This window comes from Periplaneta americana, chromosome 12 (genome assembly GCF_040183065.1).
Source record: "Periplaneta americana isolate PAMFEO1 chromosome 12, P.americana_PAMFEO1_priV1, whole genome shotgun sequence".
NCBI lineage: Eukaryota > Metazoa > Arthropoda > Insecta > Blattodea > Blattidae > Periplaneta > Periplaneta americana.
The window spans coordinates 37,400,695-37,428,393 of record NC_091128.1 but is presented as its reverse complement, the minus strand read 5'-3'; the positions used below and the strand labels follow the sequence as shown (position 1 = coordinate 37,428,393).

Here is a 27,699-nt window from a genome sequence, read left to right as displayed (position 1 = left end):
CTTTGAAGGTTGATAATCCCAGTTTTTCACATATACTGTTTATATCATGTTTGAATTACAATATTTGAGAGATGAGTCATAAGGAGAATTCCATCGAGTTGGGCAAGGAAACTTTAATGAATATTTCAAGACATCTGATATAAATTCTAAGGAATTGGGGTCTCCTAGACACATTCCATAATGCTGAACATTTAGCAGAGTGTTGGGTGATGGATCCTTGATGCTGTTGGAGATTTCTTTATGGCATTAAGGAAATCAGTTGTGGCAAGAAAACTAAGTATATGGCTAGCACATTTGAAATGGGTAGGCAAATAAGACAAAAGTTCATTCTTGAAATCCAAATCCAAAACTGGAAGGACAATTAGAAGAACAAGAACAAGAACAAGAAAGTGTTTTGAGTATTTGAAATACAAAATACTTTCGAAATTCCTTACAAATTACAAAATACAAATGTATTTCAAATATGTATTTCAAATACTGCCCAGCCCTGAATATGGAATACTAGTCTCGTTGTACAGTAACTTGTCTCTACTGGTTGGCGCAGAGAGGAATGGGGAAGAGTGAAGATTGCAGCAATTTCTCTCTTTCCCATTTAGAGCTTTTCAATTTGGGGATTTGTTTACGGGTAGTCATGGCAACGAACCTTTGTAAGATTTCTATAGAGCCTGTCTTCGAGGGTACTTGAATCGCTGACAAAACATTTCGTTTGTAGCTGCAAGCACCCTTACAGCTTCCTGGCTTGGCTCTTTTGCAAGGAAAATAATTGCACGCGAATACAATGAGATAAATTCGTCTTGTGAACTGTTGAACGAAGAATTTGCAGTTCCCCACTAGCCTGCCTAATTGATTTATGTGGGCTTCTAGCAAATGATTCCCGCACCTGATCCACAGTAATTTCGGCCACATGCTTTTTAGAATGTTTCCCTGTCTTTGAAATCAAGCTTCCATTATCTCGTACAGTTCTATCCCACTCGTAAATGATTTTGCATGTAGGTGGATTCACATTCCCTTCCCTCCGCTGAACACGCGTATCTGAATTCAATTCTGCAAACCAGAGCACGCATTGAATTTTTTGCTGGACCGTCCACATCTCTATTGACAAGGAACTACACTGATAAATGCAAATTTTCATTCATGCAACAATAAGCTTGAAACGAAACATTTCACACAACAATGGCCATGGGAAAGGTATGAAACGAAATTATGGACCTTTTTGATTGAGCTTTATCTTAAGGAATTATGATAAATGGGTTTTGAAATTATAAGCTATTATTTCTGTATACTCAATCTAACAATTCTTCCACTCAATCCTACCCACCACACACCTACTTCCGATACTTTAATTGACCTAATCATTACGAATAATTCTGATAGAATTCTAACTTCAGGAAAGTTACCAGTTCCGGGAATATCTGGTCATGATCTTATTTTTGCCCAGTACTCTCTTCAGTGCCCAAAAAATGCAGCTAAGGTAATTACTTACAGAGATCTAAAAGGCATGGACAACGACAAACTAACTTCTGACGCCTTACAAATGCCATGGCATACTAATTTTAATTTAATCACAGTTGACGAAAAAGTTGCCACCTTTAATGACATGGTAATACAATTATTCGACAAACATGCACCTTTAAAGAAGAGACATGTCACCCACCGACCCTCCCCATGGCTGAATGACAGTATTCGCAATCTTATGACGTCACGTGACGCTACTTTCCGGAAGTACAGACACAACAAATCTGCCGAAAACTTTAACTACAAAAAACTTATAAACAAAACCACACAAAGCATTAGGAATGCTAAACGCCGTCATGCCCTGAGTCTCGTCGACCCGTCCATTCCCCCGCGGTGTCTTTGGAATAACTTACGTGATATGGGAGTAAGGAAGAAAGCATCAGAAGCTGAAGTTATAAACATACCACTTGATAAACTCAATGACTACTTTACCTCACCTCCCACTCTACGACCTGAAAAACAGTCAAAATTAAATACAATTAATACTCTCCTAGCTAATCCTCCTCCTTCTCGCGAAAAATTTTTCTTCTCGCACATTACTGATTCTGAAGTAAGAAGGGCTCTTAAAAGCATTAAATCTAAAGCACAAGGCACTGATAACATAAGCATAGTCTTTATCAATAAGTTAGTCGATGTTTTGCTTCCTATAATAACTCATATTTTCAATTCTTCAATTATCACGTCTGTTTATCCGCAACTCTGGAAAAAGCTTTGGTACGCCCACTTCCTAAAGTAAATTCACCTACTACTGCAAAAGACTATAGGCCAATCTCCATTCTTCCCGTTTTATCCAAAGCCCTGGAACGCATCATTCATAAGCAGTTGTCAGACTACCTAATAGAATTTAATATTTTAGACCCTTTACAATCAGGATTCAGAAATGGACATAGCACTTCTACTGCTTTGTTGAATGTTACTGAGGACATACGCGCAGCCATGGATAAACGACAGGCTACTGTACTAGTTTTATTGGACTATAGCAAAGCCTTTGATTCTGTTGACTTCGATCTACTATTGACTAAACTACAAACGCTACACCTTTCTGATAGTGATATCACCTGAATGTACTCCTACCTTACTGGCCGCCAGCAGCGTGTCATATCTAATAATCGTTTCTCATCCTGGCGTACTGTAGATACAGGAGTTCGTCAGGGATCAGTATTAGGCTCCTTGCTCTTATCTATTTATATAAATGGAATTTCTAAATCATTTAAGCACTGCATATATAAAATATATGCAGACGACGTTCAACTGTATATTTCAGCCCGTCCTGATGCACTAAATGATAGCATTAATAGTCTTAATGAAGATCTTGATTCCATCTCTCCCTGGTCTGAACAATTTGGGCTTAACCTAAACGCATGTATATCACAGGTTATTCTGTTCGCGAACCGTAGATCAATTCCTGAAGTCAACGACCTGAATATTCCACCTGTGATACTGAATAAAACAATCATCCCGTTTAGCTCTACCGTAAAAAATCTCGGAGAGCATTTCGAATCTAATCTCAATTGGGATACGCATATTAAATATACATGTAGGAAGGCATTCTCTATTCTCCATTCACTAAAAATATTGTATCACTATCCATCTAAATTAAAACAGATGCTGGTACAGACACTCATTCTACCTCACTTCGATTATTGCGACGTTTTGTTCAGTGATCTCAGGATTGATTCCACTCAGAAACTACAGCGTGTTCATAACGCGTGCGTCCGCTTCATTTGTAATGTTCATATGATCATATATCACCTTTTTTCGAGGTTACATTAGAGGAGAAATCTGCACTCACTTTCTCTCTTATACCGAATTATGCACACTTCATCCCCCTATTATTTATTCCCTCGTTTTCATACTCTCTCTCGCTATCATAATATTAATATTCGATCACAACGCGATAACACGCTAGAAATTCCACTTCACACATCACTCTGTATTCCTCATCTTTCACTGTTGCTACCTCTCGTCACTGGAACTCTCTGCCGCCTGAAGTCAAAGGCTGCCGAACATTGAAATCTTTCAAATCCAAGTTAAAAATTATCTTATGACGAGTTTCCAAATTAACTTACTATTATGACAAGTGTTGTATTGCATGTTTCCACGTATTCACATTTTTTTATGTTCTAGTGATATTTTATATTTTCGTTTTCATATTTTCCGATAATGGTATATCTCTAATGTGATAAGTTGAGCTATATACAGGGTGTTTAAAAATATGGGGCATAATTTCAGGTATGTATTTCCCACATGTAGACAATCAAAATAGTTCATTACAGCATGTGTCCGGAAATGCTTCATTTCCGAGTTATGGCCTTCACAACATTGAAATTCACCGGAACGTTTTTCTTTCCGCAGGTCGTTGTCATTACAGAAGATGTTCAAAATGTCCACCTCCTGCTTGAATACAGACCTCACATCGATGTCTCATTGACCTGCGAACACGATCCCAAACTCCAGGAGTATTGCGTATGTCCTCAGAACATGCCACTATTCGATTCCGAAGGGATTCCAAATCAGGCACCGGAGACGAATAAACCAATGATTTTAAATGGCCCCACAAGTAGAAATCGAGAGGGTTCAGATCAGGTGAGCGTGGAGGCCAAGCAATTGGGCCACCTCTACCTATCCATCGATCAGGAAATTTTCGATCCAAGTACATGTCGCACAGTCTAACGCCTACACAACACTAAATGTAACCTTCGCCTCGGAATGAACTGTCAGAGTGCCCTCTTAATGTCTCCTTTGACGGCAACGACCTGCGGAAAGAAAAACGTTCCGGTGAATTTCAATGTTGTGAAGGCCATAACTCGGAAATAAAGCATTTCCGGACACATGTTGTAATGAACTATTTTGATTGTCTACATGTGGGAAATACATACCTGAAATTATGCCCCGTATTTTTGAAACACCCTGTATATATATCCTGTATATATATATATATAGGTAATTCACGAGGAAAGATAAAAAAAATTAGGATACGATATCTTAGGCCATTTTGAGTGAAAAAGTTCATATGAACATAGGTCCATTTTCGAACGGTAGCAGAGCTAGATGCATTTTTTGGTAAAATGTCTCGCCTCAATGTGAATCAGACGTTACCATATGCTTCTGATGTGAGATGTGAGACAAAGTCACCGATCGCAATGAATGACTGCATTGTGAGCGATGTAGATAAGAGAAGTTCAGCTCACAAACCGGATGGTGGGGCATTACAAATGTCCAATCGCCTGCCCTTGTCTGATGTAATGACACAGAAACAGCACATAACAGAAATACACTATCACTTATCAGTTCACAGCAGTTCAGTCAGCTACCTACAATACAGTAGTTATACAGGTACAGTTATCGGAAGTGTTAAATTGTGTTTTTCAAGATGCCTTATAAATTTTCGACTACAGAATACGCCGATATTGTGTATGTTTATCGTTTGTCCGATGGAAGTTCCTTGTGTGTCGTCGCTGAATATGAACGAAGCTTTCTGAACAAAAGGGTATCATATCGAAGAGTATTATTTATGGGGTTGGATGAAAGACTTGATATAGCAAAGGAAGTTGCAAACTAGAGAGGCGCTAATCAACCGTATTTTGGATGCTGCACGCCGCATAAAGAACAACCGTGTGTGTGTGTGTGTGTGTGTCGATTAACTGAATCGAATGTGGGATTGATTAGCTTATATTGTCTTTAATATACTAACAATAACAAAATCATACACTTCATGACACTATTGTTATTATTAATTTAGTCACTGTTTTTTCTGCAAGGTGTGATGGAGCCAGTCGTGGTACCCGTGCCGCAGAGCAGCACGGTGGTGATCGGGACGGCGGCCTTGTTGCTGACTGTTGCCGTGGCGTGGTGGCACCAGAAGTTGTTGGGCAAGAACCGTATTCCTAGCAAGTGGCGGCGCGTGGGCGAGGTCAGCCAGATGACAATCTACCCCTTGAAGTCAGGCCGTGGCGTAGACCTGGACGAGGCCTGGTGTACCGAACTCGGCCTGCGTAGCCTGGGTGACGAAACAACCATCCTCCTCGATAGGTGAGAAAGCCTTGAAACACTCGAAAAAAACCTCTCTTGAATGTATGTTAATATTTTATGTTTGACAAAATTACAGTGTATGCCTATGTTTATTCAACGAAAAGTGGATTCTGCCGTAAGCTGTCCTGATTTGTCACTGTTTGTCCCATATAATATAAGGAATGTGTGTAATATGTGTCAAGATTTTAGGAACGTATTCAAAACTACAAAACATTGAAAACTTTGATATAAACATGGTCCTGAAAATGCATAGTTTCAGACTTACGCTACTTTTCTTGGTAACAAATAAGGATAGTACAACTGATAGTAAAACTTATTAAGAAAGAAAGCAACTTATTACAACAATTGTTCAAAGTGGCCTCCTCCTACATCGAAGCATCCCCTGAACGTACGTTCCATTCTTTGGCGTAGTCTGTTGAAAACGCCTGAAGTGTTGCTTAATTGTTCGAATTAATTGAGGTTAAGCCTGCAAGAATGTCAAGATTAGGTACAGAAGTTGCATAAATTATGACCTTAAAATGTCCCCAGTCATAAACATCCATTGGATTTAAATCTGGCGATCGGGCAGGCCATTCAATGGATCCCCTCGATAAATTCTCATTTTCGGAAAACGAAGATTCCAATGACGAAGAACACCCAGACTGAAGTGAGCTGGAGAGTAGCAGCAACAGCAGGAGCAGGAGCAGTAGCAGTAGCAGCACAGTAGTAGTAGTAGTGGTAGTGGTAGTAGGGTTTAAAAAGTGCGCGTCAGCAACTATGGCTATTTGCGCCCTTATCTAAAATTCTTCGCATGAGCACAACAAGACATTACGTCGCCGATACAGGGATGGTTCTCCTGCTTCAAAACACAGGCTCGCTATGCGACTAGTCCGGAAGGCCCCTGAAGAAAGTCGTATCCCATGGTGACGGACAGTATCTAAAGGACGTAATTTCCATTTATTTGCTGAGCCATTAATAAGACAGCCATAATCCACTGTGTTTTTCAATTCACAATGCTAGTGTTGGAAATAGTGTTTAGAATGGAGAGTTTCATACGTTCCTATACATAAAATTGCATAGACCTACATTGCATATGAAAAAATTTGACGTGTGTGTGATAAGTAGACCTCGAATTTTTTAGGTGCTTAAAATCTAATTTTAGGTATCTAAAATAAATGAAGGATGCATAGAACAGAGACAAATTCTCTCCGGGACGGGACTTTAACCAGGGTTTTCAGCTTTACGTGCTGACGCTTTATCCACTAAGCCACACCGGATTCCAGTTCCGATGCCGCATAAAATCCCCTCTGTTTAAGTTCTACCTCTACACTGTGCACTGGTGGCCTACACTCATGTACTGTGTAACAGAATATATGACAGTGGCACAATGTCCAACGCACTATGTACAGATGAGCACCCATTACGAGTGATTAAGTGGCCGAAATTCGATGGGATGAGCGCCGTCTTGAATCACAAAGTGATTACTTGCGCATATCATATAACTATGAAGTACCGAAGTACATAATTCAAATCAGAAAGGGATACTATGTCAATGAAAATTAGCATATGGATGGGCTGAATTGAATATTGGTAATTTCTAAACTATAAAAGATACATGCCATTAGGAAAGTTCAGGATAACAGGCAGGGTTTGGAATTGAACGGGTTACATCAGCTTCTTGTCTATGCGGATGACATGAATATATTAGGAGAAAATACACAAACGATTAGGGAAAACACGGAAATTTTACTTGAAGCAAGTAGAGCGATCGGTTTGGAAGTAAATCCCGAAAAGACAAAGTATATGATTATGTCTCGTGACCAGAATAATGTACGAAATGGAAATATAAAAATTGGAGATTTATCCTTCGAAGAGGTGGAAAAATTCTAATATCTTGGAGCAACAGTGACAAATATAAATGACACTCGGGAGGAAATTAAACGCAGAATAAATATGGGAAATGCGTGTTATTATTCGGTTGAGAAGCTCTTATCATCCAGTCCGCTGTCCAAAAATCTGAAAGTTATAATTTATAAAACAGTTATATTACCGGTTCTTCTGTATGGTTGTGATACTTGGACTCTCACTCTGAGAGAGGAACATAGGTTCAGGGTGTTTGAGAATAAGGTGCTTAGGAAAATATTTGGGGCTAAGCGGGATGAAGTTACAGGAGAATGGAGAAAGTTACACAACACAGAACTGCACGCATTGCATTCTTCACCTGACATAATTAGGAACATTAAATCCAGACGTTTGAGATGGGCAGGGCATATAGCACGTATGGGCGAATTCAGAAATGCATATAGAGTGTTAGTTGGGAGACCGGAGGGAAAAAGACCTTTAGGGAGGCCGAGACGTAGATGGGAGGATAATATTAAAATGGATTTGAGGGAGGTGGGGTATGATAGAGACTGGATTAATCTTGCACAGGATAGGGACCGCTGGCGGGCTTATGTGAGGGCGGCAATGAACCTTCGGGTTCCTTAAAAGCCATTTGTAAGTAAGTAAGTAAGTAAGTAAGTAAGTAAAAGATATATCAATTATTTTTTGCATACGAGTTTTGGGCATTAGTTGGTACCAAAGAGTTTGTAATACTTACTAGAGACACATACCAGTGAGTGGCAGGCAAGAAAAATGTCACAAATTGAATCGGCTAGCATCCGCCATTAAAGGGAGTGTTTACGGCGCAAAATTCGAAAACAGTACTACAATACATTGATGTAGCCTGGTGATAGACACTGTTTTAAACATCTTTTACAAATGATGAGTCGTGATGAAATAAACATGAATGGCAGAGGAGCGCTGTATTTATTAAAGTATTATAATTGTTCATCTTTGGCGATATTATAAAAAATAAATTAAATCACCCATATACACTCGGCACAATTATGTGAAATATTGAATAATGGCAATGTCAGCATTAATTTTCAGTATTACTATTATTGTTTTAAGGACATACCAATAGATATTTACTGTAATATTTAAAAAATGATCTATATTTCAGTCCTTTCATGCAAAGGAAGAGGAAGGTATATGGTGCTTAGGAAATATTTAGTGGTGAAATATGAGATCATAAAAATTCTGGAAACAGATTTAAAATATGAGAATAAATTTTATCATAAAACAATCTATTCATTGTGTAGTTGATGACCACCAAGTTAGAGGTCAGTACAGACTTTTTAATACAATTGAATCAATTATTGTTGAAAGGAACTAAGTCCACTTTCTAAGTCTTGAGATAATCGAAAAAAAACTGATTTGTGAATAATCTATCGAAGATTGTCCACAAAACAGTTTTTTTTCGATTACCGTACAGTATCTCAAAACTTAAAAAAGTGGACTTAGTTCCTTTCAACAATAACCGATTCAATTAGTAGCTGTAATAGTAGGCCTAGGAGTAGTGGTAAAAGTAGGCCTAGGAGTAGTGGTAATATTAGGCCTAGGAGTAGTGGTAAAAGTAGGTCTAGGAGTAGTGGTAATAATAGACCTAGTAGTAGTGGTAATAATAGACCTAGTAGTAGTGGTAATAGGCCTAGTAGTAATGGTAATAGGAGGCCTAGTTTCGGTAGCAACTTATTAGTAGGCCTAGTAGTAGTGGTAATAGTAGGACTAGTGGTAGTGGTAATGGTAGGCCTAGTAGTAGTGGTAATATTAGGTCTAGTAGTAGTGGTAATAATAGATCTAGTAGTAGTGGTAATAGTAGGCTAGTAGTAGTGGTAATAGTAGGCCTAGTAGTAGTGATAATAGTAAGCCTAGTAGTAGTGGTAATAGTAGGTGTAGTAGTACTGGTAGTAGTAGGTCTAGTTTTTGTGATAATAGTAGGTTTAGTTTTGTGGCAATAGTAGGCCTAGTAGTAGTGGTAATAGTAGGTCTAGTAGTAGTGGTAATAATAGACCTAGTAGTATGGGTAATAGTAGGCCTAGTAGCAGGGCTAATAGTAGGCCTAGTAGCAATGGTAATAGTAGCCTAATTGTAGTGGTAATAGTAGGTGTAGTAGTAGTGGTAGTAGTAGGTCTAGTTTTTGTGGTAATAGTAGGTCTAGTTTTTGTGGCAATAGTAGGCCTAGTAGTAATGGCAATAGTAGGCCTAGTAGTGGTAATAGTAGACCTAGTAGTAGTGGTAATAATAAGCCTAGTAGTAGTGGTAATGGTAGGCTTAGTATTAGTGGTAATAGTAGGCCTAGTTTTTGTGGTAATGGTAGGCCTAGTAGTAGTGGTAATAGTAGGCCTAGTTTTGGTGGTATTAGTAGGCCTAGTAGTAGTGAGACCTAGTTAGTAGTAGTGGTAATAATAGACCTAGTAGTAGTGGTAATAGTAGGCCCAGTAGTAGTAGTCATAGTAGACGTAGTAGTAGTGGTAATAATAGGCCTAACTAGGCCATCAGCTATATTTTCACTAATTTCTTTGCATTTAATACAACCAAAAACTAGAAGTACATACTGTACAATACGGAAATTACATGATTAATTTATTTATTGTGAAACAAAACAGTTTTAGACAGATATAGTCTGAGGATTTTCTTATGCACTCTGCTATTATAATCCACTGTAATATGATGGCACCTAACCCTTACAGACATTATTGAAACCAACCTTATAAACCTGATTAATGTGTTTCTGGAAAAACTTTATCCAAGAAATATTCCGACATTCTATAAACACATTCAAAGGAGGAACTGCATTTGGAACATTCTTTCAAATATTAAGATATGCATGCTTTCCTTTAGCATCCTACAATAGTAGCTATGTTCGAACAATTATTTGCGGCGCAGTATTTCACCATTTTCTTATTATTTCCCTTCAAGTGTACTTATATTTATTCGTACTCCTCAATAAGCATGAATTGCTCGCACTCCCGGCGAAAGCATCAACTCCCTTTAATGGCGGCCGAACAGCGGTTCAATTTTGTACGCGAAACTAGCGCCGTTGGTGTCTCTAGTTATATATTACAAACTCTTTGGTTGGTACATACATACGTACAAATTTTCGAAGCCGTATTGTAAGTAATATCAACATCATTAATTATTCATTTTACTTTTATGTTAATGTTTTGATAACTATATAGGCTAATTCCTATCTAGCGGTACAATTTCACAAATTTTTAAATATATTTTTTTCAAGGTAGCTTATGACATGGTAAAACATAATTGGCATTTAGTTTACTCAAGCTAGAATTATCTTTTGAATTAAAAATTATTAAATTTAATAATTTCGGAATTTAAAAAAGGTCATGCATATTAGGAAATTAAAAGTGTTTAGACCCAATCATACTTTACACAAGACTGAATGCCAATTATCAAATATTGGAATGCACTGAAACAGCAGAAAAAGTGCCAGAACAATATGTCAATAAATGTGGGAGGAGATAGATTTTGAACATGTGAATGTGTAGAAAAAATTTAAACCGAGAAAATAGACACAAAATTTAAATGAACTGAATTTTGGTAATTTCTGAACTATGAAAGGTACATGAATTATTTCTTCACACTAGTTCTGGCATTACTCGGTACATACATGCAAATTTTCAAAGCTGTAGTGTAAGTAAAATCAGCATTATTCATTATTCATATTACTTTTATGTTAAAATTATATAATATAGTTAAGGAAGCATACAACCTGAACATCTGCTATCAGTTGGACAAATATATGTACTAATCTGAAACGGACTCTGTCTCAGTGTACAAACAATTAGTTAGGAAATTAAGGAAAACCACAGAAATCTGAAATAAAGGGAGGAGAAACCTTGCAGAGGGAGTAGACGTGACCTATCGTGGCATTTAAATAGCGCACGACTTTAAAAATGACGGTTGAAACACCTGTTGCAAACGGAATATGCAAATGAAACTTGGTGAAATGATTCACAACAATACTTATATAAAAAATAAAAAACCGCATTTTAGGGCCATATATACCTGTATATCAGTTCAGTCCCCTTAAGGAAACCACAACATGCTACAAAATCTCATTAATCCAGTGATTGACAATCTGTCGTCGATTTGCAAAAGGGGACACGTCCAAAATGATAAAGTATTGGAAAATAGCAAAAAACCACAATAGACTTAAAAAATTTAAATGTTCATGGATCCTGAATGTATGTAACCGTAGTGATCTAATTAGAAAAAAAAAATATATGAACATTTTAATTTCTTAACTTATAGTTCTTGCGATTTTCCAATACTTTGTTATTTTGGATATGTCCTCTTTTGCAAATCGGCGACAGAATTATTAGTTACATTATTCGTTAACATGTCGCACCGTTTGCATACTGTACTAATACTCTTCAAGTCTGAAGTTTACGCGATACTTAATTATTAATATTTACATTATATTAGTTAAATGCATGAAGTTTAGAAAAATTGGAAAGGAATTTACGAGTAAATATGTTGAACAGGGCCCTTGTCTTATAGAAAAAGAATTTACAGGGCCGCGGTCTTTCTAAGGTTGAGAACCATTGTTCTATAACATTTGTGACCTCGTGTGCGCGGCTGAGAACTCCACCGCTCGTTGGATCTAACGGCATAATAGTGGTAGCTAACAGAGGTGATTTAACGCTTCTACGGTTAAATTCGTACTGCGTTAAAAAGATTGAAAGAAATATTATTTCATGATCAAAATCTGCTGCTGTATTTTTAATCGTGATGCATGTAAATAAAATTGAAGCTCTGAAATATACGGAATAAGTGTATTAAAGGCTACGCATTTCTTTATGGTGAAGAATCGGTAGAACGGAGAAAAATTCTCTCCGGCACCGGGACTCGAACCCGGGTTTCCAGCTTTACGTGCTGGTGCTGTATCCACTAAGCCACAACAGATTCAATTTTTCTCCGTTCTACCGATTCTTCACCATATGGAAACGCAGAATTACTGCACTGAAACGCCATATGTACTGAAGTACATCATAGTAATATTTATTTTTTTTTTTTACTTGGTTATTTAACGACGCTGTATCAACTACGAGGCTATCTAGCGTCGATGAGATTGATGATAGTGAGATGATATGTGGCGAGATGAGGCCGAGGATTCGCCATAGATTACCTGACATTTGCCTTACGGTTGGGGAAAACCTCGGAAAAAACCCAACCAGGTAATCAGCCCAAGCGGGAATCGAACCCGCGCCCGAGCGCAACTCCGGATCGGTAGGCAAGCGCCTTAGCCGACAGAGCTACGCCGGTAGCTTTTTATTTCTTTAAACGATTAATATAAACTGTATATTGTGAATGGCAATGAAGTTATTGGAGAACTTATTCAGAAAGAATATAAGTATATAAATATGCATTCGTAGTTATTAATATCTTGTTTACCATAATATAATTAATTATGCATCTTGATTACATAACTTTTAACACTATATCACTTCGGAATATGTGTTATATGTCTTTCTCGTGTTAAATTCCATCGTACCTGGTTAACATGTTTCGGCCTTGTAGGGCCGGCTTCAGAACATGTCAACCAGGTACGATGGAATTTAACACGAGAAAGACATATAATACACATTCCGAAATTAATTATGCACTAAGTTGTGTTAGACAGTAAATAAGTAAAGGCAAACTTTTATTTCTCCGTTATTAATTCTTTGTAAAAAATGACACTGTGTACAGGTACGAATATACCCTCCGACGTACATTATGTGCATTAACCAAGAGGAAACCACGTAGTTGGTAAGAGTAAAGACTTACTTTCCAAGTGCTTGTCATTAAAAACAAACTAAAGGCAAGAATTAATCTCTTATTTTTAAATTAAACATTTAAACAGGACTTTCCTAGTCTTCGGCTCCGAGGACCGAAAATACATGACGGCTGCTAGGTTTCCGAAGATGTTGCTGGTAACCATCACTCCAGAAAGCGACGACAGCGTCACGTTCCGGGCACCTGGAATGCCGGATTTGACTTACAAAATTCCGGAACCAGCAGAGCAAAACCTTAAAACTTCTACATGCATGTGAGTATTTATGTATGAAAGATTGTACCTCAGAACTTCCCTGTCTACATCTGGTGCAACATTCACACAACTTGGCTTCAAAGGGATTCCTCAAACGCACTTCTGGCCGAGCGGCTAGAGCTTCGGCTTTTTTTTTTTTAGTAAAAAAACCGGGCAAAATTTCTGAGTCTAAATGGAATATTTTTATAGTGATAATGTGTTAGGACAGGTTTCCATGTAGGGGAGAGTCGGGTAGTATCGGACATCGGCTAATATCGGACAGTGAGTTTCTTTCATCTACCACACGATGATAGTACCTGATTGACATGGTTACGTTTCTGTGACGTTGCATAGAGAAACGTAACCATGTCATTCAGGTACTACCATATGGTGGTAGATGAAAGAAACGCACTGTCCGATACTACCCGATGTCCGATACTACCCGACTCTCCCCTAATCTTCCGTTTTATTCACTATTATTGTCTCATTTTTCCATTCATGGATAACTTATTTTTTATTTTATTATACTCAAATTTTACAGAGAACCCTATTTTACCTGAGATAGGTATGTTAGGGTTATAAATACATAATAATAATAACAATAATAATAGTAATAATATATTATTATTATTATTATTATTATTATTATTATTATTATTATTATTATATGATATTGATTAATGAAGTCTCCTATTGAATTAGTCTTACGTTTCAATTATGAAATTAATACAATTTTACAAATCTATAAATTCAGCAAATCTGTACAAAGTTTTATAAGTTATACACATGAATGAATAAAATGCAACGAGTTGAAATTAAATACTAAAATACAATCTTATATTTCTATTAACAAGTTTCATGAAATGTATACTATATTATAACCTAAGCAAATATCTAATTGTAATATTCACTAGAATGTATTTTAAATTTCTGCGGGTTGAAATCTCTGAAGACGTTACACAGTTTTCCGTTAAACAATGTTGTTACAAGCAGTTTTTAAATTTTATACAACACATTTATCGTGAATCTATTTTAAATTATTATCCTAATTTATTTCTATCAACTGTTAATTTAACACACACAAACAAAGTAATAACAGAAATAAGCCAGAAAAAAAAACAGACACAACAATAAACTAGCCACACTAAAGACAACCACATACACCACGAAACACAAATTCCACCCAAGAATATTCAATATATATTTAAATAATAAGATTTTTTTATAGCTGATAAGTCTCCCAGTTCCTAATGCTTCTTCTTGTTCTCATTGCATTCCACTTATTCTCCTTTTATTCCCCTTTTCTTCTTATTATTTCTATTTTCTCCTTGTATTCTCATTGTCGTCCCCTTGTTCTCCTTTTATTCCCCATGTATCTCTCCTTGCATTTCCCTGTTCTCCTTGTACTCTCCTTATTATCCTTGTCATTCCATTGTTGTCCTTGTATTTCCCTTATTTTTCTTGTCATCCTTGCCATTCCTTTGTTGTTCTTGTATTCACTTTATTCTCCATGTTACCCCTTGTTCTCTTTGTCTACCACATTCCCCAAGTTCCTCTCATTGCATTCCACTTATTCTCCTTTTATTCCCCTTTTCTTCTTATTATTTCTATTTTCTCCTTGTATTCTCATTGTCGTCCCCTTGTTCTCCTTTTATTCCCCATGTACCTCTCCTTGCATTTCCCTGTTCTCCTTGTACTCTCCTTATTATCCTTGTCATTCCATTGATGTCCTTGTATTTCCCTTATTTTTCTTGTCATCCTTGCCATTCCTTTGTTGTTCTTGTATTCACTTTATTCTCCATGTTACCCCCTTGTTCTCTTTGTATAATCCTTGTTATCCTTGCCATCCCTTTGTTTTCCTTGTCTTCCCCTTGTCTCCTTGTTCTCCTTAATATCTTTCTATTCTCCTTGTTCTCCTTGTCTTTCCCTTCTCATTGCATTCTCTTTTTTTCTTATTATCTCCTTGTTCTTCTTGTATTCCCTTTGTTCTCTTTTTTATAGCGAATCTATGGGCAATTAATTATTTCTTCTTAGATACAGTTATTTCCACTTAATATAAACAAGGAACGGCCAATACGAATAACTGTCCATTATACTTGTCACATTCTTCATACTCATGTCATTAAATTTATTAGTAGCAAACACACATTTATACTAATAATAAATCCGTAGCCGAAATTTTTCTGGTAATTTTCGCTTTTCCAAAAATAATTGGTCCTAACATTTATAATTAACTATCCTGAAGCCAAAAATCGTTTTTTTTTAAATTTTTGTTTGTATGTCTGTGTGTTTGTTACCTTTTCACGGATTTCGATGAAAATTGGAATATAAATTAAGTTCGTTGTAATTTAGATTTTAGGGTATATGACATTTAAAATACTTTATTTAAAAGGGGAGTTGTAAAGGGGCCTGAATTAAATAAATCGAAATATCTCGCTTATTATTGATTTTTGTGAAAAATGTTACATAACAAAAGTTTCTTCAGAAATGAATTCCGATAAGTTTTACTCCAAGCAAAATGTTGATAGGACTGATTTAAGGATATACAAGAGTTTCAAAATAATACAATACATTTTCACCGCTGCCTCAGATTATAGCGTCGCTGTTCCTTAACTCCTATGTGCAAAATATAAAATTTTTGAGTAGGAAGGAAAAACATATTTATTCATTATATGGCAGTGGTACATAGGAGATCGTGAATTCTTACATTTTCGAAAGAAAGAAATATAATTACATATAAGAAATTGTTTTATTTGCTGTATAACTATTTAAGTTATTTAACAGAGCAAAAATCTGAAAATCGATATGTCACATACGTAGGAGTTATTGCAAGAACGACGTCGATGGCTATAATGAAATAAAACCAAATGATTCCGTCTATTTAAGGCGGCCTTGAAGTTTATCGATATTAATATACAAATAATATTTGTGTGTTTGTATGAAATCTCAGAAACTAATTTGGATAATTCCTTCACTATTTGAAATTTGTAGTTTCTCTAGATGGATATAATACTACATATAAGGACTGACGTATGATGAAAATAGATCTTTACGCACAGAAAACTTGTTATTCTGTCGAAATATTACGTAACTTGATTAAAGCAACTTTATTTGATCCACATAAAATACTCTAATTTTATACATTTAGAGTTCGTTTTGTTCACAGAACATAATAGTTAAGAGTTTTGTCGTAAAGATGAGTATTTTTACTGGATCATACAGCCAATAATAAATAAGCATTTTACCATAGAGCTCACTGGAGCTGAGTTATTTTAAAAGATGTCACGAAATGGCGTTCCTCCGCTCGTAATTTACCCATTCGTTTCCTGTGTTTCTTAAAATAATGTTTATATAGGATACCTCATTTTTTTATTTGCATAAACAATGCTATACAACCGAACGAGTTGGCTCAGACGGTAGCGTTTGAGACATGCATTCGGGAGGTCCCAGGTACAAATCCCATGGCCGACCAATCTGACTGGGGTTTTTCGTGATTTCCCTTAGTCATAAAGGAAAATGCCAGATTGGAAAGATACATGCCATGATTCATCACCGCCTCAATTATCAATAGCAAAAACATTAATCAAAGTCTATAATCAGTTACATGAACACAAGCCATCTACAACACACAATAGAAACAGGAACTCAACAAGAGTAAAAACCTACTAATATACCCACACATTCTAAACACATGACATGACCACAGATGTTAAGGCATGAATAAAATAAAATTAACAAAAAAAAAAAAAAAAAAAAAAAAAAAAAAGATGCACAGTAAGGTTCATATAAAAATTATCTTCGTACACAATCCACTCTATTAATTTGGAGCTTTATTAAATATGCGTTCAAGACTAATGTAGAAAAATGTTACACGAATTATCCTTGCACTAAAAACGGATGTTCTCTGAACCAAATGATCATATTTTAATTATTTGCATGTAATAATACTTAAGAAACACGTTAAAGGAATTATCATTGCACCAAGTGAGTGGTCTCTAGACTAAAATGATCGGATATGAATTATTTAAATACAATTTAAATTAAGTAACATATTAAACGATTTATCCTTCTATTAAACACGAATGTTCCCTGGACCAGATTTCCTATTTTATTTCTATAATTACTTTATATTTATTTCTAACAAGTGCAGCGGAGCTCACGGGTACGGCTAGTTAACAATAAACTAACGCAAAGGCACAGTAAAGTTAAGATATTTTCACAAAATCATGATAAAAATTTTTTAAGTACCGGTACTGCAATTAAATGTAAAATTTTCAAATTCAAATTACATGCTTACTTTGAATTGAGACATCGATGCTTACTGCCAATTGCAAAGTGCTGCTATTAGTGCCACACTTGTGTGACCTACTTTGTACAGTCATCGATCATAATAAACCTTTACAATAGGTTCGAGATTTTGTTAAAACGAGTTTTGTTTTCGCAAATCAATTGAAATGTAGACCTATTTCTCAAAAGTGGGATTTTTTCTTAGAGCGGGCTTTCTTGAAAGCAGGAATCAATACATTGCTTTATGGTAGTTGTGGGGGGACTTTTGAAATCATTCCTTAAAAATGGAAACGTAAAAACGAGGTTTTACTGCACATTTGTTTCCCGTGAAGTGTGTGCTTTGTCACTAGTTGAAACATTAATGAAACTTATTATACTTACAAGTACGTTAAAAGTGTAATTTTCGAAAAAAGAATTAATAGCTAATATTGAAATTGATTTATTCTTTCAAATTCATTTTTGGTTTTCAATGCTTGCAGATGTGCTCATATTTTAGGACTTTAGTGTAATCACCTAATCTACAATGTTGAATTTCAATTTTATAATAAGGAGAAATTCATTGATTCATTACTCCTAAATGAACAATGCTAGGATTTTTAAAAATCTAAAATTAACATTAGGTTTTTGAGAGATATGCTTTGAAGATAAGTTACTGAATGTCATTTGGTTCCTCTTTCTAAGTTTCTGAGAAAGAAAGCGAAGTTTTGTAGCCTAGTCATAATATATTTATATCGTGTATTTATGTACCATAGCTTCAAACAAATAATGTGACGAGTGTTATATTGTAATAAACAGTTTTGTTCAATACAACTTGCAAACTCTTTCAGATCACACTTTTGCACAGCGTGAAAATATTGAAGGTCTGACAACATTAAACACTTAATGTTTATCGGATGACACAAACAACTTCTACAAATTACTGATACTAATATTATATCACTGCCTTTTTCTCCGAAAAACAAATAATTGAATGATATATAATTTCAAGAAGTTAAATGAATGAATTAAAATATTAGGTCAAATGTATCTTTTAAGGTAGTTCTTAAATTCTCATATATTGTCCATCACAAAGTTATTTCAAGTTTAAAATAAGTTTGAACATTGGACCTAAAAACAACGCGGTAAAATAAAAAAAAAAATATTCCAAGGATCCATCCAGGACTTAGATACGATGATAAACCGTGATTTTAACTAATAGAGAAGAATTTTGATGTAGGTAAATTCTGTCATTGAGGTAGGCCCTAAATGATGAGGTATTGCAAATGAAGCGAAATCTTTGTGTGTTTTAAAATATTTTGAGATTTATTTTTTTTAGTGTTTGGTGGAGTGAGAAGGTACGAACACTAGACTGTGGCGAAAAAGCAGCATCCTGGTTCTCTAAGTACATCCTAGGAAACGACTCCGGTGCAAGGCTTGGATACTACCTACAGCAAGACCCCGCCTTCAGACGTGATATATCCAAAGTCAGATTGAATGCGTTCCAAGAACACTACAAGAAGCTGGGAGATCGCGATGTGGTGAGTGCAACACTTCAATTGTAATGTTAGTGAAATTTATCTATTTTTATCATCTAAAAAGTGAGGAGGATATCATACGAATTTATCATCATAATCATCATCATCATCATCATCATCATCATCATAAATCACAACTTAGATCTTCATAGATCTAAATCGACTTTATTCAGGAGTTTTCCTAGCCATCATTTTCGTCCGAGATGCATATAATAACTTATTATTATTTTAGGCATTCTGCTTTGTTCATCCTCAAAACGTGTTATAGACCAATCCAATCATTTTTATAATTTTCGTTTTTCTACTATCAAGCCTTTCAAAATGGTCTTATATCTCTTTCACTCGATAAGATTGTCTTTTGCAGTTGTTTTACGAAAAATCATTGTTTCTGTTTGGTTTAAGAATCAAAATTTCATTTAACACATAGAACGTTTCGAAATTGCATACAAGTTCCAACTTGAGGGAAATATAGTACCGGTGAGATCTGAATAATATTTGCGGGCATGTTTCTGTGGCCTGCAGGGTGCGTACACGTATTTATCTGGCTTCATGCTGCTGAGTGAGTCCTCCATAGAAGACCTGAAGTCGAGGCTACCAGAAAGGCTAAACAATCTGAGTCATCGACGCTTCAGGGGCAACTTCATGGCCAGGGGCACAGTTCCTTACGAGGAGGACAACTGGGACTGGGTCAGAGTTGGTGATCAAGCTGTCTTCAGAACAGTCAAGCCTTGTACCAGGTTTGTTTGTATTTTATTACATAGACTGTCCTCGATGCGCAGAGACATGAACACGTAATGGTCTCCAGTGTCTAAAGTGGTGTGTCATCACCAGATAAATTTCTATCCAATTTCTAGGGTCTAAAATAGTATTAGGTATTAACTTAGAGTAGAATCTCGAAGCGACGACCACTTGTTTGGATATGCACCTAGAATCTTGTAGCAAATGTTGTAAATGAACACGAATAATAAATTGTTCTAATTTTCTTAGTGTGAGAGGTTTAAATTCCCCCATTAATAGAAATTTTAAGGATTTAGATCTCGTGAACAAAGGGGCAAAATGCTAGGTTAATCATCGAATATACACATTTAGTTCATTGATCATTTTCAAGTAGGCTACGTGCTGTTATCCTGCACGAAATAGCCTTATTTTTCCTCCAATTCACTGTATCACGAAGTTTATAAGTGACGAACCTTCTGGAATTCACAGACTACTCGTCAAACACCAACCCAGCCCATTACCACATACACCAACTGAAAATAAACAATTCTGTTCAAACTTGAGAGGAAAGGTAATGAATTAATTAATCGTTTCATTATTCCCTGAAATTAATTATTTTAAATAATCTGTTCTCTGAAATAAAAGAATCTATATGTGCATATGCTGCACAACTTTTCGTAGTGTACATGTGGATGCGGAGGGGAAGGTGAATACAAAGGCACGAAGAATGCAAGAAAAACAAAGGGAATACAAGAAGAACAAGGTAAAGACAAGAAGAACCAAGGAAAATTGAATGGAAGGTACTGGCCAACAGACCCCTGCCGCACTGCTCGTGACGTCATCGTCAAAGCTGGGCCTTTAACATGCCTCGCACTATGGAAAGCAATGCACCGAAGATATTTGTGACACTCATAAAAAGACCATTGTGATTCCAAACAATTTTTCAATTATTGTGGACTCTTTAAACATTGTTAAAACATTTTTTTACAATGAGGATATAAAAATAATACAGAATGACTCTCTAAGAAGACTATTATGTTATTGCACGCACATTATATAGTTGACGAATTTTCTTAATTTTCTTCGCTGTTTTACGGCTAGTTGTAGACGATTTACTTTTCTGCCCTTGTCGGCATTTGTTGAGAGCTTTCCAAGGTCCCCCTATACATATTGAGGAAAATGGCATAATAAATTCTACGTAAAACATTAAATGAACAATAATAATAACTTATATTGATATATATTTCGTGTCAACATTGCATTCATGTAATGTGGACCTCACAATTTTGTATCTGTTGACACAATTACATTTATACCACACTTCATTATCTAAAGTTCATACCTAACTACTTCTATGCTCTCTTATTGAAAATAATATCACATTTATCCCTTCCTCCTTAACTTACCATAAATTTTTTATCTTAATCATTGCTTTAAATCAATCATGCAATCACTATTCCTTTCCGTCGTGCTATAATAACAAGCAATCACTATTCCTTTCCGTCTTGCTACAATAACAAACAAACAAACAAACAAACAAATAAATGAAAAAATAAATCAATAAATAAAAATAAATAAATAAATGAATAAATAAAAATAAATAAATGAATAAAAATAAATCAATAAATAAATAAAAATAGATAAATAAATAAATAAATCAATGAAAATAAATAAAAATAAATAACTAAATAAAAATAAATAAATAAAAATAAATTAATTAATTAATTAATAAAAAGAAAAATAAATAAATAAATAAAAGTATATAATTAATTAAATAATTAAAAATAAATAATAATAAATAAATAAAAATAAATAAAATAAATAAATAAATAATTAAAAATAAATAAATAAATAAAAATAAATAAATAAATAACGTCTAAAACATATTGGCTGAAATTACATTAAAAATCTGACAACCTAGATCTTTCATAGCTTATAACACTATTTGGTGACATAATAGTCGTAGTTATAGTAATAATAATTTAAATAGTAGATAATAACAATCTCTCAAAAGAACAAAAAATCAAACAATACAAAATCAATATTTGAGGTGAACAATATTTAATGAAATGTTTGTTTACAGATGCACCATAATAAATGTGGACCCTGAAACAGCTGCGAGAGATCCACAGCTGGAGCCACTGCGCACGCTCAGGTCGTAAGTAAAATGTGTTGTCTGTTAACTAATGCTGAGTTCTTGACAATAAAGCCATTAACTCTCTTGCTCTCCAATAGGCCTATGGAAGCGTAAAGCAGCAAAAAGTATAACCGTTTTAATGTAGGCACCATATTTTTGTGTTATGGAGGTTGTATCACCTACAAGCAACCCTCTAGCTGTTTGGAGCGCCATACTTGATGTTGGTTAGCAGATCCAAATTATGACCTAGCTGAGAGAATTTTCAGACAATTTCACCGATCATATGCCCTCTTCACCACCTAGGGGACGCCATGGCAGGTCAGCAAACTGGAATGGCATTTTCTTCATTTTTGATGGAGTAGTTATACCATTGTGACTCTGTCCCCATAGCTTGGTAAAAAAAAGAACAGATTGCACCACGAGAAGATAATGAATGTTATGTTTTATTTAACGACGCTCGCAACTGCAGAGGTTATATCAGCGTCGCAGGATGTGCCGGAATTTTGTCCTGCAGGAGTTCTTTTACATGCCAGTAAATCTACTGACATGAGCCTGTCACATTTAACCACACTTAAATGCCATCGACAGGCCCGGGATCGAACCCGCAACCTTGGGCATAGAAGGCCAGCGCTATACCAACTTGCCAACCAGGTCGACAAAGATAATGATGGGCTCTGATTAGGAGAGGTTATGGAATGCACTTTACAACTCCTTGTAATCCATTATAATTTCACATCTCTGGAGGCAGAAGATGAATAACGACGTGGGTGATCAGAAGACCTCATATTTTCAATAAACATCAAAATCCTGAATCTTTAGAATGTAAAAAATTGGACGCTTGTTTAAGATGCTATGGATGTTAAATTATAATTAGAATATAGAATTTTAGAAGAAAGAGAAACCTGGTTTACTGCGCAGCATTATGTTTAAAATATGTTTTAAGTCAATCATTTTATAAAACTCTTTGCATGGTCTTAAACACATTTTTTTTTACAAATTCAGTAAAATATTCAAATCTATTATTTCACACTTATTGAATGGCACTGCAGAAAATTTCAGGAGTAAATACTCATTATGCAACACATAAGTGAGAAAAAAAAAACAAGATTAGCTACTTTGCAATCGACAGCCCCCATCCCCAAAAATAAATATAAAGTACGAAATACAATCACTGAAACTGATAGGATGACATAGGTTTCAAATATTGGATTTCCACCTTTTAGGATCCAGCCATCACATTACGTTCTTTGCAATTCTAGGTGGATATATTGTTCACCAAAACGTGAAACGTAAAATAAATGTGAAATTTCGAGTATAACAATGTAAGAATAAAATAACATAGAAATTAAGTATCCGGGACTTGTTATATACAGAGGATGGGATTCCAATGGTTTAAGATTAATAGACCTCAAGGGGAGGCAGAGGTGAAATTTTCGAACAAAACTGAAGAAAAAATGAAAATTTGTTTTTTTTTTTTTATTATCTTTATTTTGATATTCCGATGTTAGTTTTTGATTTTGTGCCCTTAAAAGTATGAAATTAAAACCAAGATAACTGTATTACTATATTATTCCCATAATAAACAAATACTTATCATTATTTATATACCTTCTCTGAACATATAAATAAAAAGAAATATTGAAAATTTCTTACAATATGGTGCATGGAGCATTTTATATCAAACGATATAAAGTTTTATAAAATTATTAATATTTACGGAACTATTGTACTTAGAAAGTTGAAACTTGGTATGTCCATTACTAATAACATACTCAGTATCCATGATCAATTTCAAACAAATCGGATAAATTTTGTGGATTTTGAAATATTCACCTCTGCCTCCCCTTAATGCAGTATCGTAAACAGCAATCCCATAGACAATTAGTCACAGGGGAATGGAAATGGGACAATGTTACGGCCCCCTCTACTAGACTACCATCTGCACTTCGTACTGACATCGTTATTGACGTGCAGCCAGGCCAGCCTCTTGGTCTAATCTGTAGTGGGTATCGACGCTGGCTCCTAAGAAGGAGGTTTCGGGTTTGATTCCCAATGGATTCTTCTTGATTAGGAATTGTTCCTTGATATGAATGACCTGTATGTTTGTCCTGTCCTTAGGTTTAGATAGTCATTACTGTTAGGAGGGGACTGGCGCATCCGCTGTGAATATCCGGTTAAGGGATCATCAGGAATAGCTCACGACCCAATGGACCTAACACCATACCGGTACTAAGACTGATACTGAACGACATGCCGAGTGACGTCTTCATTGTTCCTGCAAAGAAATAACTCAAATTTTGATAATGAAAATGAGAAATACAAAATCAAAATAAAGTAACGTATTACTGGTAAACTATTGGCTTAATGAAACATTATTAGCAGAGGTAGGAAGTTGGTACCAAAGCTGTTAAGTTGTGTGAGCTTGGACTATATCTCTAACGAATGAAAAGTAACAGCGCTTCTCTCAATATCAGTGAACCAGAACGACAAACATGTACAGCCGGGTGGTAACCAAACACACAACCTTATAACAAGAAAATAATAAATGAATAATATAAAAAAACAATAATTTGTAATTATAAACTTCGTAACTTCCAAACTAAAATAATTTACCTATACATATAAAAATAGCATACAAAGTACACAATTATGATTCTAAACTCATTATAACAAATAACAATAGCCAGTTTCATTTTATCAAAACAAATACTCCTTTTATGTTCAGAAAAAGGAAACGATATTTGTACTCTGAAAATATTCGTTCTACGTCACAGGACATTATTGGAGCAAATCAGATATATGATACAGTATACCCATTGCTATCATCAGGTGAACAACTACTTTGCGAATCTAACAGTGTATCTCGTATGTGGCACATAATATTAAACCCATAACTGTTTCCAAGAAAATTTTTCATTTCTATTGTAATGGCAGCTAATAAGTTCGTGTCGTAATTCCGATGTTGAACTTAGACTGTACCGGTAACGCAGCCGAATGCATAGCAGCTGGAGACTTCAACCTTTAACGAAGAATAATCCGGAAAAAAATAAACGTGTTACACAATGCTATTTGCATAATTATTTAATAACAGATAATTTTATATTTTTGGAATTATGCATAATATTAACATTACGTTAAATAATACAATAATAACAAAATAGCTCACTTTGTTCGGAACCTAAAATATTAATATAAATTAACAAAATTCTTCAAACTATTCACGGCTCTACACAGCTCCACAGAATGCCACTATGCGTTGTTTGTGAACATACCGTGCATCGTCTGTAGCGAGCGGCAGCAGGGCGAGGCGCTGTAGCCTACTCAACTGAAATCTACTGTTTTGGTACGAACTTCCTACCTATGACTATTAGGGCCTATTCTTCTCCATTGCTTATTCTATTATGCTCTTTAGTATGTCAACTCAGTTGCTAGCATCTTTCCTGTTCTGATTTATTTTTGTGATTCTAAGTTTCCGCTCAAATGTAGAGTTTTAAATAAAATATGATACTTAAGTACCAGTAACAGTTATCTTAAATAGTATCAGCAGCTCGTTGCCTGCATAATGAAAACAAACTAAAGAGATTTTCTATGCAGACCGGTCCCAAGTAGTAGCCCCAAGGAAGTAGTAAAAGTGATCTGCATAGGAACTCTCTCGTATCAAGTAATGCACATCTACCTCTGTGTTGCATTAATTTTCACATTTGTTTAAAAACACGTGGACATTAAAATTGTCCATTTGCAAGATTCCTGTTCGCCTTTTAAAAGTGTTTAATATTTGTATGCTTTCTGACCATTTTGCATTTTTGAAACATATTTGTATCAATACATCATAACCGGAACTGAAATTGTACTTTCATTCACTTTAATTGTTGCATAGAGTAGTATTTTAGCAACTGATTAACACGCTTGAGGGTATTGTATGTCTCCGGGTCAAATTGTCACATTCTTCTTGTGCATCGAGTATTCACTATCGTTATTACAATGTTCAGCTAGTTACTTTTGCAGTGGTGAAATTGTACAATATATTATGCCTTCAGTAATGAAGAACAAGTTCTGAACTGTGATTAATATGCAAATTACATCTATCTAGTTACTTTCCAAACGAAAGTCAGTATATTACAGCCTACTTAATTAAATGAAGATTCCCAGTTCTGCCATGGCTCATAGTTTTAAAATTGCATCTCGGGTGTTGTATATTTATTTCTTCGTTTATTCTATTTATTTTCATAAGTAGGTAATACTTACTTACAAATGGCTTCTAAGGAACCCAGAGGTTCATTGCCGTCCTCACATAAGCCCGTCATCGATCCCTATCCTGAGAAAGATTAATCCAGTCTCTACCATCATATCCCACCTCCTTCAAATTCATTTTTATATTAGCCTCCCATCTACTTCTCGGCCTCCCAACTAACATTCTATATTAATTTCTGGATTCACCATACGTGCTACATGCCCTGCCCATCTCAAACGTCTGGATTTAATGTTTCTAATTATGTCAGGTGAAGAATACAATGCATGCAGTTTTGCGTTGTGTAATTATTTCTTCATTCTCCTGTAACTTCATCCCTCTTAGCCCCAAATATTTTCCTAATCACCTTATTCTCAAACACACTTGACCTCTGTTCCTCTGTCAAAGCGAAAGTTAAAGTTTCACAACCATATAGAACAACCGGTAATATAACTATTTTATAAATTCTAACTTTCAGTTTTTTTGAGAGCAGACTGGATGACAAAATCTTCTCAATCGAATAATAACAGGCATTTCCCATATTTATTCTTCACTTAATTTCCTTCCGAGTGTCATTTATATATTTTGTTACCAGTACTGTTGCTCCAAGGTATTTGAACTTTTCCACCTTTTCAAAGGATAAATTTCCAGTTTTTATGTTTCCATTTCGTACAATGTTCTGGTCACGAGACATAATCATATATTATGTAAGTAGGTAATTAGAAGGGTAAAGTTACTTCTTATGATATTAAATTGACCGTCCCTGGGAGAAGGAAGAACTGAAACGTGTTCACCATGCATCATACCACCCTTGGGTCTCAACAGATGTATAGTGATATGTTACGGTACCGTAGACTAGTCCCCTGTGGAAATTTCATAAATTTGTCTTTAAGGATTATCATTTGTCTTAACAAATACTGGATCTTGCCCTAATGTTTCTGCTTAGAAGTCAGTAATAATTAATAACGTATTGTAAATGAATGACACAGAACTTCAAGACTGAGGTTTCAGCCACTTTTTTTTCCCCCCTCGTTCATTGTTTTTAATGTAACTATTAGATATGAAAATTTTTAGAAATTTGTAGGACTTATTTTGACGTAGGATTGTGAGCTTTGTGCAACGAGAAGCAATGGATCCCTATTTAAACCACGATACCCAGATTTTTGACACAGAAAGTCATAGGGATTCTTAGTTGGAGCCTACGATCTAATCCTACATCAGCAGTTACAAATAAGTTTAATGTCATTTCATGCAAATGCGGACAACTGAGATATGTGATCATGTTGATGGTCAATTTCATTGGTTTTAATATAGTAACATGTTTATATTTTTAATTTTAATCTGAATCTATCTTATTATTCTGCTAATGAAAGAT

At 35.2% G+C, this 27,699-nt stretch overlaps 1 protein-coding gene across 4 annotated transcripts in view; it reads left to right on the top strand.

Annotated features, from left to right (window-relative positions):
• LOC138710307 (mitochondrial amidoxime-reducing component 1-like) overlaps positions 1–27,699 on the top strand; it is a 69,888-nt gene that overhangs the window by 41,115 nt on the left and 1,074 nt on the right. For 3 of the 4 annotated variants that reach the window (XM_069841112.1, XM_069841111.1, XM_069841110.1), the window contains 5 exons: positions 5,277–5,547; positions 13,277–13,462; positions 19,044–19,245; positions 19,765–19,979; positions 22,043–22,117. In XM_069841112.1, the coding sequence (XP_069697213.1) occupies positions 5,282–5,547; positions 13,277–13,462; positions 19,044–19,245; positions 19,765–19,979; positions 22,043–22,117 (944 nt within the window). In that variant the 5' untranslated portion in view covers positions 5,277–5,281. Of the gene's footprint in view, positions 1–5,276; positions 5,548–13,276; positions 13,463–19,043; positions 19,246–19,764; positions 19,980–22,042; positions 22,118–24,214 lie in introns of all 4 variants that reach the window. The other variant, XM_069841113.1, reaches the window with a different exon arrangement.